At 38.0% G+C, this 15411-nt stretch overlaps 2 protein-coding genes across 2 annotated transcripts in view; both read left to right on the top strand.

Annotated features, from left to right (window-relative positions):
• LOC136714076 (uncharacterized) overlaps nucleotides 1-9222 on the top strand; it is a 40477-nt gene extending 31255 nt beyond the window's left edge. Inside the window, exons 13-16 of the mRNA XM_066691388.1 lie at nucleotides 666-877; nucleotides 4098-4274; nucleotides 8588-8777; nucleotides 9211-9222. Coding sequence (XP_066547485.1) covers nucleotides 666-877; nucleotides 4098-4274; nucleotides 8588-8777; nucleotides 9211-9222 — 591 coding nt within the window. The remainder of the gene's footprint in view (nucleotides 1-665; nucleotides 878-4097; nucleotides 4275-8587; nucleotides 8778-9210) is intronic.
• Nucleotides 9223-9289: 67 nt separating this feature from the next.
• LOC136713732 (E3 ubiquitin-protein ligase rnf213-alpha) overlaps nucleotides 9290-15411 on the top strand; it is a 112436-nt gene continuing 106314 nt past the window's right edge. The window contains exons 1-4 of the mRNA XM_066690935.1: nucleotides 9290-9340; nucleotides 12585-12786; nucleotides 12896-12997; nucleotides 15235-15333. Coding sequence (XP_066547032.1) covers nucleotides 12721-12786; nucleotides 12896-12997; nucleotides 15235-15333 — 267 coding nt within the window. The 5' untranslated portion in view covers nucleotides 9290-9340; nucleotides 12585-12720. The remainder of the gene's footprint in view (nucleotides 9341-12584; nucleotides 12787-12895; nucleotides 12998-15234; nucleotides 15334-15411) is intronic.

The following is a 15411-nucleotide window of genomic DNA, read 5'->3' as shown; positions in this document are numbered from 1 at the left end:
ACCAAAAAAAGCAATGTATTTCGTCCCAGCACATTATATTGCAGTCCGATGCAGTGCTTTCTCCGGCAGGATTTTCGTGATCTTTTCAAACACTCTTAAATGTCTTTCTGTGCCAAGCAATTAACCGTGTGTGTCACTTTTCCACCGTGCATTAATAACTGCTCCAGAACAATCGCTTTCCCAAGGAAAACACACATATTCCTTATTCCTTAAGTTTCTAGCGCATCTCTCGCATCGAGAGCGGCCGCCATTACTGTAGTTACACTGTCAGAATGCAGACGCGCTGCGTCCGGCTGCGTCAGGACGTCACAGTACGTGCCGCGGCATAGTTTTGGACTCGATACGATATACGAAACTGCGCTCCCGAAACTAGTCCGGGCACAGGCGGAGTTGAAGCGGAGCCCTAGTGGAAACCCTCTCGCCCGGCAGGGCCACGCTGAGGTGCAGCTAAACGTGGTTAGCCTTACAGATAGATTTCTCATATTTAAAGTCAAATGAAGCATATACACTTAACAAAAAGTTTTTTTTTTAGAATACATGTAAATTAAAACTGTTGATGTATCTGCTTCATTTAATTTGATAATTGATAAAGCTAACATAACATCATACTAATAATGACGTTTCCTTTCTTATATATGTATATATTTTTGTTTGTTTGTTTTTAGAATTCAGAAACAATGGCCAAATCCCTGGACAAAGTATTAAGTGTAATGAATTTTCAACTTCAAATTGAACAAGTGTTGGCTGTTGTGTTTGTGTCTGGGCTCCAAAACACGAAACAACTATTGGACACAAGTATAATAAAACTTGGTCAAATTGTGAAGAAAATGGTTGACATTAAGCTGGCAATCAAAGACCTTACAGTCACTACAAAAAAGTAAGTGTATATATTTAAAATGTATATTTGCTGCATAAAAAATACAAACACCATACAAGACTAATTAACATCTCAACAGCATTCATTTTGTGACACAAATCAGAGCCTCTGAATGATAATAAAAATCATCCATGTATTATCAACAACTGCTTTGCACATTACAGGATCATGGTGAGTCAGGGCCTAACCCGGCAGGCAAAATCCAGGGTACACCCTTCCCTGGAGTGCAGGACAATGTGCACTTCATTACATATATTTGCTTATCAAGATGATAAGGCACATCATTATGTGCCTGTGTGAGCAGATGGCTTTTAACAATAAGCCTTTTCTTACAATTCTAGAGTATGCCACCCCTAGTGTTTTAACATGACTACAACAAAAAAACATATACTTTCCCCATGACAGTTAGCCCTTTGAGATATATATTTATGTCTATGTTTTTATTGCAATATACATTTTTATTGATTATAAGACTCAAAATGTTACTCATTGCTTGTACAGCAACATACAGCGCAGGGCAACAGAACAGTTTTTGTGCCCTCTGCATAACACAATGGCAGTGGCCTCCTGCTTCACTGGCACAGCCAGGAGCAGAACTACAGACCTACTGTACAGAATTTTAAACAAATTGAACAGAGCAGGAAGACAACAATTATTGTTTGTGTCTCCGCTTGACACAGTAACAGCGGCCTCCTGCTCCATTGGCACAGCCAGGAGCGGGGCCATAGACCTATTGTACAAATCTACAGAATGAAACCAGACCGGGGCAACAAATCAATCTTGTGCCCTCAGCTTTACAATCACAGTGGCCTCCTGCTAAACTAACGCAATTGGGAGCGGTGCACAGGTCTGTCAACAGAAAAATACGTACACACAGTGGGCTAACAGAACACTGGAATAGACTCAGCTGGACACAACAATTATATACAGGGCAGCAACTGAACAGTCATGTAGCTACCGCACAGCACAGGAGTAGTCACCTCCTGCTCAAACAGTACAGGAGCTAGGAGTGGGGTGACAGCAAGCTTTACTGGTGCTGTTATAAAAGGAACTATACACTCACCTAAAGGATTATTAGGAACACCTGTTCAATTTCTCATTAATGCAATTATCTGACCAACCAATCACATGGCAGTTGCTTCAATGGATTTAGGGGTGTGGTCCTGGTCAAGACAATCTCCTGAACTCCAAACTGAATGTCTGAATGGGAAAGAAAGGTGATTTAAGCAATTTTGACAGTTGGACAGTTGAAGACTGGAAAAATGTTGCCTGGTCTGATGAGTCTCGATTTCTGTTGAGACATTCAGATGGTAGAGTCAGAATTTGTCGTAAACAGAATGAGAACATGGATCCATCATGCCTTGTTACCACTGTGCAGGCTGGTGGTGGTGGTGTAATGGTGTGGGGGCTGTTTTCTTGGCACACTTTAGGCCCCTTAGTGCCAATTGGGCATCGTTTAAATGCCACGGCCTACCTGAGCATTGTTTCTGACCATGTCCACCCCTTTATGACCACCATGTACCCATCCTCTGATGGCTACTTCCAGCAGGATAATGCACCATGTCACAAAGGTCGAATCATTTCAAATTGGTTTCTTGAACATGACAATGAGTTCACTGTACTAAACTGGCCCCCACAGTCACCAGATCTCAACCCAATAGAGCATCTTTGGGATGTGGTGGAACGGGAGCTTCGTGCCCTGGATGTGCATCCCACAAATCTCCATCAACTGTAAGATGCTATCCTATCAATATGGGCCAACATTTCTAAAGAATGCTTTCAGCACCTTGTTGAATCAATGTCACGTAGAATTAAGGCAGTTCTGAAGGCGAAAGGGGGTCAAACACAGTATTAGTATGGTGTTCCTAATAATCCTTTAGGTGAGTGTATATAGAGCAGGGCAAAAGAGACCAACTCGCGTTCCCTCCACTAATGACAGAAGCAGAATCTGTCGCTCAACTTAACACAGTAAGGAGTGGACAGCTCTAATGTACTGTAAGAAACCAACTATATACACTGCCGGGTGCAGGAACTGGCATAATTACCCTCTGCACAACACAGGAGCCATTGCCAACTGCAGTCTTAACATAGCTGGGAGTGGAGCAACAGCAAGCTCTGCTATGTTGTAACAATCAAACTATATACACAGCAGGGCAACTATGTACAGAGTACATAGGCGGAGTACAGAGGAATGCACATGCACTCACTCGCATGGGTACTCGACATGGAAGACATAGTCCGGTAGGAAGGAAAGCGGTTTAGCATAGCTCCATCTAAGGTAACACAGGGATGCCCCAACAGGGGCAGACAGGGACACAACAGGCCAGTAGCCCATTCCTCAAGGCTACTGAGGCTCAACCAAAGCCAAAACTGGGTTCCCAATGGAGGGGACCTGTCCTGTCACATCCAGCCTACAGAACCAAAAAAAGGTGTGCGGCAAGGCCCAGCTCACAGCCCCACAAATGTCTGCCAAGGGAGTGCATTGAGAAAGGGGTGAGTCAAGTGTGCCACCAGGTGTTCAGGCACCGGTACTCCAGCCAACTCGTAGGCCATAGTAATGGTATCCACAATCCAGTGTGAGAGGTGCTACTTTTGAAGCGGCTTGCCCTATGTCCATGCTTCATAGGACACAAACAATTGGTCAGACTGAAGAATATCCTTAGTCCATTCCAAATAGTACCTGAGGGCTCGCACAGGTCATAGTAGGTACAGTTCACTCTTCTACTGTGAAGAGAAGGGAGGAGGATGGCAAGCCATCAACACATCTCAAACTGGTGGAAATGCAGGCTGGTTTGTAAAAAGGCTAGCTAGTTCCCCTGACAGAGAACTGTCCTTGTAAAACAAATGAAATTAATGTAGTTATTTTCTACAGACTTAATAAGTGGTGCATCATTAAAACAAGATTTCAATATTAAAACAATTTCAGGTGTTTTTTAAACCTTACAATCAAATCAGATAAGTCTAAATGATTTAAAAAAAGTAGGTTACATAAGAAAGTGAAATCTCCAGATGGAATTAAAACTTTAAGACTGCAGTAAATGTTTAGACAGAATTAAAAGTACATAATATTTATATTAATGTATTGCTTGTATAAATAATAAATACTTTATTTAGTCATTTTATAATATATTATTAATAATGTCTTAATACATACTGTTTAATTTGTAATTTATTGATACTTTTTGTAAGACTACATACTGTAAAGTGACCTTTTTTTTAGTTCTGGAATATTAAGGGCCTCCCTCAAAAGTCTATGCATACAGGCCAGCAATCTCCAGCATCCTGAAGGAACGATATGGCTAATGTTGCTACTGTATGCTCTAGTTGATGGTGAAGAATCTGAAGACCCATTTGCCAACCAAAATGAAGTATTAGATTGCAAGGAATCAGCACAAAAGTAAGTAATTCATAGTTCATATATGTATTTGGAAATTAAATTTAAAACACAATTGTATTTGTATTTTGGATACTAAACACCCAAAGCATGTAGCAAGGGTATAGTTCCCTGGTACCCTAGCTCAGGGTAAATGTGAATAACTCTGACCCTCCAGTTTTCTGGAATTAAATGTATTAATCATGACAAATATGACTGTGTCGTGTGTAGTGCTAATAAGATTACAGTATAACATTTTTAGAATATATTCAGGAGGACAAATTATCTAATATGAAAAATGAAATAATACATACAATTCCATAGTTAAAAACTGAAGAAACTAATCATTAACTCGTCACACTGAGTCCATTGGAAACACACTTATTTTTAACACACTTTTCTATCGAGGGAGATCACTGTCAAAAAGATGGATATGCGTAAAAAGAATGTGTACTTGTAAATGCAGGTAAAAATCACAAATACAAGTACAAATCCCCAAAATATAGCTGCAAACAGCAATGCAGGGGGCCAAGCACAATTCTGTAAAGCATCACTGAGTCAAACATATTCCAATAAAGTTCAATACTGCACTTAATGACACTTTATGCAATTTAACCATTGCTTAAATTTGATTGGCTCATGGTGGCCTTGTTGTTTTTTCAATCAACATACCTGATAGAGGACCTTGCCACAGTGATGTGTACAAATTGTCGTCTTAATCGGACCAGCGGTTTCAGAGATGTAAATCTTTGAAGATTTTTGGACAATCCAAGATGGCTGCCAAACCATGTGACCAATCACCTTCTTTTGAGAAAATCTGAATATACATCATACGATAACTTCAATAAACCAAGTTTCACATCTGTCCCATTACCAATTTCTGAGAAGATGATTTTTGTAGATTGTCTACAATTTGTCACTTAAGCCAATATGACCACCAGACCATGTGACATAGGCATCTATCACTGTTTGAAATGTCATGACTTTCTGTGCAGCATTTTGTTTTTTATAGGCTTTTGAAAAATACGGCAGAGAAATTATGAAAAATAAAAAATAAAAATAAAAGTAATATAAATATAATAATATTAATAATAATCCTAACAATTACAATAGGTGTCCAGCAACTTTGTTGCTTGGCCCCCTAATTATGAGTACAAATTGCATATCTGTGAATTATAACTCGCATAACTGTGTTGGTTAGAGCGTTAAATCACTGTCAAAAATATGTCACAAAGGTCCCAGGTCAAGATTGTGGATAGTGGAAAAATCAATGAGGATTTAACAGCACATATGTTAAGCTAGGAATGCTAGTGTTGTGACATGTGAACGCTCATGGGAAATGGTCATGCAAGTTCTGTTTGTATGTGCTTTTTAATAAAATGCCAGTCTTCTCAAAATGACAATTCTATATGCTAATTGTAAAACAAGAGTATAATACTGCGCATGTGCAGGACATACAAACTGAACATTCTAGTCTTCTGAAATATTTATAGGGAATTTCATTTTTTCATGTGGAAACCTTGCAAACATTTTGTAGAAACATTAAGGTAAAATTGAAAATGGAATATTGTAAATAAAAAGACAAATAAACAAAATTGTTTTAAATTGCATGTATGAAGATTATTACACAATGACGAGTGTAAAATACATTTATTGTATTTTACAATCAGCATTTTATACTCAGTGTAATCTTTTTGCATAAAATTAAAAATGATTCTGTTTGCTAGTTAATTTTGTATTCAATTATTACATATTGTTTATCAAAATGTCTGCAAGATTTCCACTTTTTCCAAGACTTCCAGATTTTCAAAATTGGAAACTGAGACATATTAGATGTTCTATCAAACCCAGAGAAGTTCAGATCCAATTATGTAAAATCATAATTGTCAGTATTTTTTGAGATTTTGAATTCCTACTCAGACCCATTTCAGAATGCAGAGGGGGGGGGGGAGGTTAAAAAACAAATATTTCACATCAGAGAATGCTTCACATTGTTAGAATGCTGAGAGTCTCAGCAAGAATAATTTGATTTGCCAAAAAAAAGAGTGATGTTCTAACGACTTTGCACTTTCTATTATTTGTACATTCATATATATATATATATATATGGCATTAGCAATTACATGTGCGCTTCCTAGCATACACACACACGCACATGCACACTGTCACATTCCTTTACCAAAACCATTTGGAAAGAGATGGCTCTCCACTCTACAGCTACAGAGTTTTATCACCTTTTCACTCTTGGATGGCTCCAAGAGAATTGCAGAAACAGAGATAGAGTAACTTGAGTTAAAATCCATACCATGATTTAATTTCTGTTACTTCATAAGAGAATTGGATGAGACTACCAGCATGATACTACCTGTCACAGTCCTCGGGACAGGGAAATAGGGACCCAGTTGTGGGGCGAGACAAATTTGGGTCAGATACTGGCAGGACAGGGCAAGACGTGGTCGTGGTCACAGGCAAGGGACAGGGAATCAGGAAGTCCAAGGTCATGGTCGGGAGATAAAGCTGGAGCTCAAGGATACAAAGATATACAGTGAGGGAAAAAAGTATTTGATCCCCTGCTGATTTTGTACGTTTGCCCACTGACAAAGAAATGATCAGTCTATAATTTTAATTGTAGGTGTATTTTAACAGTGAGAGACAGAATAACAACAAAAAAATCCAGAAAAACACATTTCAAAAAAGTTTTAAATTGATTTGCCTGTTAATTAGGGAAATAAGTATTTGATCCCCTATCAATCAGCAAGATTTTTGGCTCCCAGGTGTCTTTTATACAGGTAACGAGCTGAGATTAGGAGCACTCTCTTAAAGGGAGTGCTCCTAATCTCAGCTCGTTACCTGTATAAAAGACACCTGTCCACAGAAGCAATCAATCAATCAGATTCCAAACTCTCCACCATGGCCAAGACCAAAGAGCTGTCCAAGGATGTCAGGGACAAGATTGCAGACCTACACAAGGCTGGAATGGGCTACAAGACCATCGCCAAGCAGCTTGGTGAGAAGGTGACAACAGTTGGTGCGATTATTCGCAAATGGACGAAACACAAAATAACTGTCAGTCTCCCTCGGTCTGGGGCTCCATGCAAGATCTCACCCACCTCGTGGAGTTTCAATGATCATGAGAACGGTGAGGAATCAGCCCAGAACTACACGGGAGGATCTTGTTAATGATCTCAAGGCAGCTGGTACCATAGTCACCAAGAAAACAATTGCTAACACACTACGCCGTGAAGGACTGAAATCCTGCAGCGCCCGTAAGGTCCCCCTGCTCAAGAAAGCACATGTACAGGCCCGTCTGAAGTTTGCCAACATCTGAATGATTCAAAGGAAAACTGGGTGAAAGTGTTGTGGTCAGATGAGACCAAAATCAAGCTCTTTGGCATCAGCTCAACTCGCCGTGTTTGGAGAAGGAGGAATGACCCCAAGAACACCATCCCCACCGTCAAACATGGAGGTGGAAACATTATGCTTTGGGGGTGTTTTTCTGCTAAGGGGACAGGACAATTGCACCGCCTCAAAGGGACGATGGACGGGGCCATGTACCGTCAAATCTTGGGTGAGAACCTCCTTCCCTCAGCCAGGGCATTAAAAATGGGTCGTGGATGGTATTCCAGCATGACAATAACCCAAAACACACAGCCAAGGCAACAAAGGAGTGGCTCAAGAAGAAGCACATTAAGGTCCTGGAGTGGCCTAGCCAGTCTCCAGACCTTAATCCCATAGAAAATCTGTGGAGGGAGCTGAAGGTTTGAGTTGCCAAACGTCAGCCTCGAAACCTTAATGACTTGGAGAGGATCTGCAAAGAGGAGTGGGACAAAATCCCTCCTGAGATGTGTGCAAACCTGGTGGCCAACTACAAGAAACATCTGACCTCTGTGATTGCCAACAAGGGTTTTGCCACCAAGTACTAAGTCGAAGGGGTCAAATACTTATTTCCCTCATTAACATGCAAATCAATTTATAACTTTTTTGAAATGCGATTTTCTGGATTTTTTTGTTGTTATTCTATCTCTCACTGTTAAAATACACCTACCATTAAAATTATAGACTGATCATTTCTTTGCCATTGGGCAAACATACAAAATCAAGGCACAGGGAGACTGCTTGGAATTGTAGTAAGAACTGACAAAACTTCGCTGTGACTGAGAGTCAGGGATGGGTAAACAGGCCGGTGTGAGGAACAGATGATGAACTGCAGGTTTGCAGTGAGTAGTCAAGTAGTTGTGAAGATTGAATGATTGAATGAAGGGAGCGGGAGAGGTGACTGGTATGGAAGGTCGATGGCGACCACAGCTACAATATGTATTTTTCAATTCTCTTTCCAGGGATCTACTGCAATTAATTCATGAACATCACACCCTCATTGGAAAATATGTGGGATTTTCTAAGAATGTTTTACATGGGTTGTCTCTGGAAAACTGGAATAATAAAGTATTTCAGGAACTTAAGCCAGCACCACTATTTCTGATAAGCAATCTCTTGACCTGGATGGAATACAGACCAATAAATGTCAAAGTAAGTGGATGCGGATGAAGTCATACATTTATGTCAATGTATTGATATTAAATATATGCACTATAAATCATGGGCGCACCATATTTACATAAACACTAAATGTGATTGCATCTGTACACTGTATATATTGCCTATTATTATATTTGAAAGTACAATATACACTTTACTCTATGCTTTGATACAAATAAATAAGAACACATGTAATTGTATAACTATCACAACTATATTCATCAATAGTATAACTGTCAAAAATGCGGGATGAGGGATGGATGGAAAACAAAATATACTAGGATAATGACTAATCTTTTTCACAACTGTGTAATGCATTTACAGCTATTTATTTTAGTTTCCGGACAACCTTAAATCTAGTCTCATCTTGAACTTTTCAGGAGTAGTGATTTGATGATATGACTCCTGTTCCAATTATTTACAGGAAATTAAATGAGCCCTATTGTCACAGGTATTTTTAGTTTTGTTATTTTGATGTCCTTTTTTGGATTACAGGATTTCAATGCAGCATTAACCTGTGTTGTAACATCAAGCAGACAGTGGCTTCAAACTAGGTAAGTTCAAATTCTTCTCATTTCGTTTTTATTTTCACTATTTTCAATCTCAAAACTACGGTGGTTTGTTGAGGTAATGAAAAAAAAAAAAGCCCCTCTGGTTATCTTGTGATCACGACATAACGAGTTGTTTTGTCATGATCACGAGATAACGTACCTCGCGTTAACACGTGATCACGACATAACGGGCCGTTATGTTGTGATCACGAGTTAACGTTACCTCTCGCTATCAGAGAAAGCGGAAGTGATGTCATTTTCTTGAAACAAGGCTGAGACTGGGGCAGTGCTGTCAACACATTCGGGTTTATTGAAGGACTACACATCAAAGGAGTGGCCACCCCTTAACTGGTGACACTGGGGCTTTAAATGCTCTATTCAATTATTCAATTAAACATCGAACTGCACGGGGACTGGAGGGGTAGAACACAAAATGTGCAAATGTGATATAGGTGTATTTAATCAAAGTAATTAAAGTGAAAAACGTACAGTGGACTGAGACCACTACATATGTAACAGTTAAAACTGTATAAAACCACACAAACAATGTCATGCTTATCAAAAGGGACCACTGTGCAGTGATTCAGACCACTCGGTCCATGTGGTCCGGACCTCAGCAAGTGTACACAGATGAAAATCAAACTGTGGAAGTGATATAACTTACTCAAATGCAAAGGATTTTCCCAGCCTTGTCAGTAGTTGTCAGAATGTCATAACCTGTCTTAAAAATATGAGTGTTGTGTTGGTTGTGTTCTGACTAGAGATTTTCTTATGGGCAGTACATTTTACTGTAGTAGGATATGGCTACTTCCAGAATTCAGTAGTTCATGACTTAAACACCAGATACAAGTTAAATGTCTGCATGATAAAGAATTACGCTTTATTTGCTTTCTGATTTTAAATGATTATTTATTTATCTGTCTTAAGAATGTTGGGTTATTTTGTATATTTATTTATTATGAAGTGATTATGACGTCGCAACCATTTACAGGTTTCCTGAAATTATTCTCAATTGTTATACATTCTATTCAAAAACATGTTTTCTTCCATCTCAATGAAACTCTGCCTTCATATGGCACACAAAATCCATAAAATAAATAGGCCATACAAAATACACAATACACATTGAAATCAATACAAATACTATTATGAAATATGTTTTTTCGGTATTACCAGTCTAAATCTAGGCCTTTGCAACAGCATGCTCTGTAACTTTTGTAGTGAGTATGCTCAAGTGTACAAACAATACACAAATACCAGAATTTCTACAGAATTTGCAAGCAGTCACGAAAAGTTGGGGGAACAAATGTAGGCCAAGAAACAATAATCCCATTGTAGGTAATGAAGAGTTTATTTGGCTTCAGAATCCTGTCAGTGGGGGAAAGATATGCCTTATCCACACTTGACTCCATAGCTATGTCCCCACAAGCCTCCTTCATAGCCTAGAGAAGGTTTTCCCATTTCCCAGGATTTCGGTCATAGACCTTCCATTGAGTAAAACTCTTCTATGGGGTTAAATAATGGTGAGTAGGGTGCAAGGAACATATTAGAGACTGTTGGGTTGTCATTGAACCAGCTAAGGACAAGAGCAGTCATCCCCCTCCCCCTTGGGCAGTGCTTCCTTTCTCAGATAACCGGGATTGCATTTGCAACACATCGATACCCGTGATAACTAATTGCTGATTTAGCAGAAAAATGCAGGGGTATTTTTTTCAACTGATACAATACATTTTCTATTATATTGAATGCTGGAGATTTTGATGTCCAAACATGGATTTTGGAATCCCTTATCCATGTGGTCGTAGACTGGGATGTGTGCTTTATGGACCCTATCCCTATCCCTCAATTCTAATAAGGATTTCTTAATAATTCGGGGGTTGTGCAGATCAGGCACTCAGAGGTGTGTTGGGAGACTGTAGGACTAATCTGAGATCTATCTGACTACAACCGCTATGTGGTGCCATTTCTGAGAATGATGAGGCTGTTGAAGTGATGTCATTGACTCTAGACTTCGTATAATGTTCAAACCCTATGAGTCAGAAAACAAGTCTCTTATTGTAGCAGGTCATGTTGCACGATTTGTGCCTGAGATGGCTGTTCAAATCTGAGTGGGATTGTCTGACTGCTCATGCTACAGTGTATAGATATAAACGGGCTTACAAAATACAAAATACTCAGTGAAAAATTTATAAAAATACCAAATACAAACTACTTTTAATTAACTGTATTTTAAATACAAAATACATTTGAATTTTGAAAATACCAAATACCTTTAACAAAGCAAAATGTGATTTACAAAGGTCAGCCAGAAACATTTAGTCATTAAATTAACTTAAACAATGAATATTCACACCAGTCTGTCCAAAAGTGCCACCCCAGCGCATGCATGACGAGTGACATTTTCGATGGGGTTCCTACGAAAGTGCGCAGAAACCCCTCCCCCTTGGGCAGTGCTTCCGACTTGAAAGATAACCGTTGGTTTTAAATTACCTGTATTCATTACTCTGGCATTTTTTTTTACTAGAAAACCATTGATAAAATGTTAAATGTTAATATAAAAAAAAAAAAAAATTACATGTGGGTCATTCCATACCAACTCAACCAGTTCCATTGTCAGATCCTATAAGATTTTGCTATGGAAATTCACCTGGGGGTTTTCAGATATGTCGAGTTAATTATTATTAATTAGACAGGGCAAACAAGGGCTAGGCATTTATTATTTATTATTTTAATCCTCTTTGACCTGTCAAAGGTTGAACCAAAGTGTGAAAGGGACCTTGAACAGACAAATCACACTGAGCTCAACAATTGTATGTATCTCTTCAGCAATACTAACTTTTTAGGGCCTGTTTTAAAACAAAGTTTACCCCTTATCTGGCAATTTGCCATATGTGAGTTAGGGGCTCCAAGTATTAAGTCCTGTTCCTTACTAATTGAAAAAGGTGCTAAACATGATTGTAGCATCTAAGTGAGCCCAGGGTGATTTGTTTGTCAACTTCCCTTTTGCACTTTAGGTCGGACTTTGATAGGTCAAAGTTGGCATTTAAACTCAGTGTACCTAAATAAAAAAACAGGTGATTTTCTGTAGCAAAATCTGCAAGTGTCTGGCAACCAAATGTCCCTTTTCTGGTTGAGTTGGCCTGGAATGACCCACTTACTATATATATTTTTTAATACCATGTTTTAATACAATATGCATATGCTATTCCATTAATTTAAGTAAATGATTGTATCTGTATTTGTGCAGATGTGAAGATAAATGCAGACCCAGTGGCACAGATCCATTTGACAACAACATACTGCAGTGCCTCAATTTGGCAATAAATGGATTTTATTATCTGTCTGAAACCAGAGAATGGAGAAGTCAAAAAGCATACTTCACAATGTTACAGTACCTTAAGCTGTTGGACTCCTTCACACCCACCTTTGAAACCTTGGGGAACAATAAGGTAAGTGTGTGCAATAACATTAATTACTTTAATATTGTGAAATAATGAAACTATTAATGTATAATAATATTTATCTACACATACTGTATCTAAATATGTATTTTAAAAGGAATTCCAAGATCTGCTGAACAATGACACAATGGACAGATGCTTGCAAAGTGTAATTGGACATTTTACAGCTGAGCACATGCCTTTTTCAGATAACTTTACTGTAAGTATAACAGTTTATAATGTATTAGCTCAATTTTGTTGGAAAAAAAAAGTGGGGCCTACATTACATGAAACACAAGGACAAGCTATTCAGCCCAACTGAACTAATGATATTCCTGTAGAACAGGGTTTCCCAAAGTGTGGCCCGGGGGATATTTGGTATGGCCCCCAAAGCCAACTTTCAATCCTGCATTTTCTGAACCTTTACTATATTTGTACACTTTCTAATAAAAAAAGCAACAATTAAAGTTCATAAGTGTCCCCTAACAGAAATATATAGGAAATAAAAAGGTATGATTTGGGACATATTTAGTTTTCATCTGTGGTTCATTTTCTACTGCGGCCCCCCATCCCAAGCGACCTCCGGAAATTGTCCCTCCATCACCAGACTTTGGGAACCCCTGCTGTAGACTGTAGTGATTATATCACTGTATTACACTTTGTTTTTAAAGATTCTCATTTCTACAAAACCAGTCTTACCAATATCATTGGTGATGAACCAGAAAAATTGGATCCTCCCCTGATCTGGCCAAGAATCTGACCACTTACTCAAAGAGGTCTTAAACCTAGGCACCTGGCAGGCAACAAACTGTGCAAGACTCCCTTTCATTCATGCACACTATACAGTCTATACCTCTAATTACAGAATTTCCCATTATTAGTATCTCACTATTCTTGGAAAAAGTGGTTCCCAGGGCATCCTTGATCCCATCATCAGCAGCTGGAATCACAAGTTCAAAAAAAAAAAATTTGAGAGTTAAGGTCTATTCACACCGGATAAGACGCGATTTGTCATGGGGCAAAATTTTGTTGCCGCGATATAGCCGATAGCGACAGATGCAAGCAATGCAACAATGTAATAATAATAATAATAATAATAATAATAATAATAATAATAATAATAATAATAATATGTCTTCCAATGAAGATGATGAGTAATGTTAATGTTGGCTATGTGTTTAAGGTAAATCATGTAATTCAGAATATCATATAGGCACCATTTAATAAGCTATATGGGCATAGAAAGTAATATACATTATATGTAAACATATGCAAATATTTATTGCATTTTTTTTCTTAAACAAATCATGTTAATATACATATGAATGAAATAAAAAAATATTTAAAAAGGTAAACACTTCATAATAGGACTTCCTGTATATACGGTTCCCAGGTCATTACATGAATGTAAAACAAGTTAATGTAGAGTAGCTAGTGCAGCTAAGTACAATTTCACTACTGGTTCTATAGCACACAGCGAAGCTACTATATTATCACAAGTTTAAAGTAACATAACCATATCATATTAATAATAACAACTTACCTTTCAGATTTGTCTACTGGAGACTGCTACACATCTATTGCTTTTAGCTACCAGGCTGACATCTCTACAGTTTGTCACATTGTGGAAGAAACATGTGAAGTGCTGTAAACTTGCCATTGTTTTCCTTTTATTCTTCTTTCTATACTTTACTGTTGTGAGCAGCACAAAGCTTTTCATTGGTCACTCCCCTAAATGTTGTGCGACCAAATCGCAGACTTGGAAACACTTTCTATTTCAATCATGTTGCTTCAGTGTGTCGCTAGCAGTGTGAAAGCTCCCCATCTAAACAATGTGTTCTATTGTTTGCATTTGGGTCCAGTGTGAATAGACCTTTAAGCACAATCAATCATAAAACAATACTTTATTTATAATCTAAAATATGATTAGGATTAAGTTATTGTATAAACAGACTGCAAATGCAACACCAAACACTAAACAAACCATGAGCAATAATAAAGCATAATAGTGAGTGTAAGTACCCATGTTACTTAAACCCTAAAACCTTTAACAAGCATGCCCTCCTATAAGAATAGACCGTTTCACTTTATATCTTGTTAGATATCCTCATTTACAGCTTGAGAAGGAGTAGTGGAGCATTTGTTGTATGGGGTCACATCCTATTTTTGGAGCATTTTGATCATTTCAATACTTAATTTCTGGGATTCTTAATTTTATGATCATACTAAGCTGAAAAAGCCAATACTTTCATTTTCTGTGTACAGAGGTATTTGAAGAATTATATTACTTGTATTTGATCCTTAACTTTTGGACATTTGTGTATGTGTGCTGCCAGTATATTCAAAGCTTACATGCTTTGAGATATGTAAAAAGAGGCTTTCATTAATATTTGGGTCAGTCTTGATTATATCCATATTTTAACCTGCTCATATCTGTAAAACTAAATTTTATTACAGAAGTGGAAAGAGCTTTTTGGTGTGAATCTTCAAATATCTGAGTGGCAGACAAAATGGCAGAATCAATTGAAGGAATCTTTCACATCTGAAGTTAAAAAGGTATTAAAACATTTTTTTTATGTTATGAAAGTAAATTATATTTCTTGGATGCCTTGAAAATGAAAATCTTACTGAGGT

Source organism: Amia ocellicauda, chromosome 18, assembly GCF_036373705.1.
Source record: "Amia ocellicauda isolate fAmiCal2 chromosome 18, fAmiCal2.hap1, whole genome shotgun sequence".
Lineage (NCBI taxonomy): Eukaryota > Metazoa > Chordata > Actinopteri > Amiiformes > Amiidae > Amia > Amia ocellicauda.
Note: the sequence above shows the minus strand (reverse complement) of the source record. Positions and strands in the feature narration are given on the sequence as shown.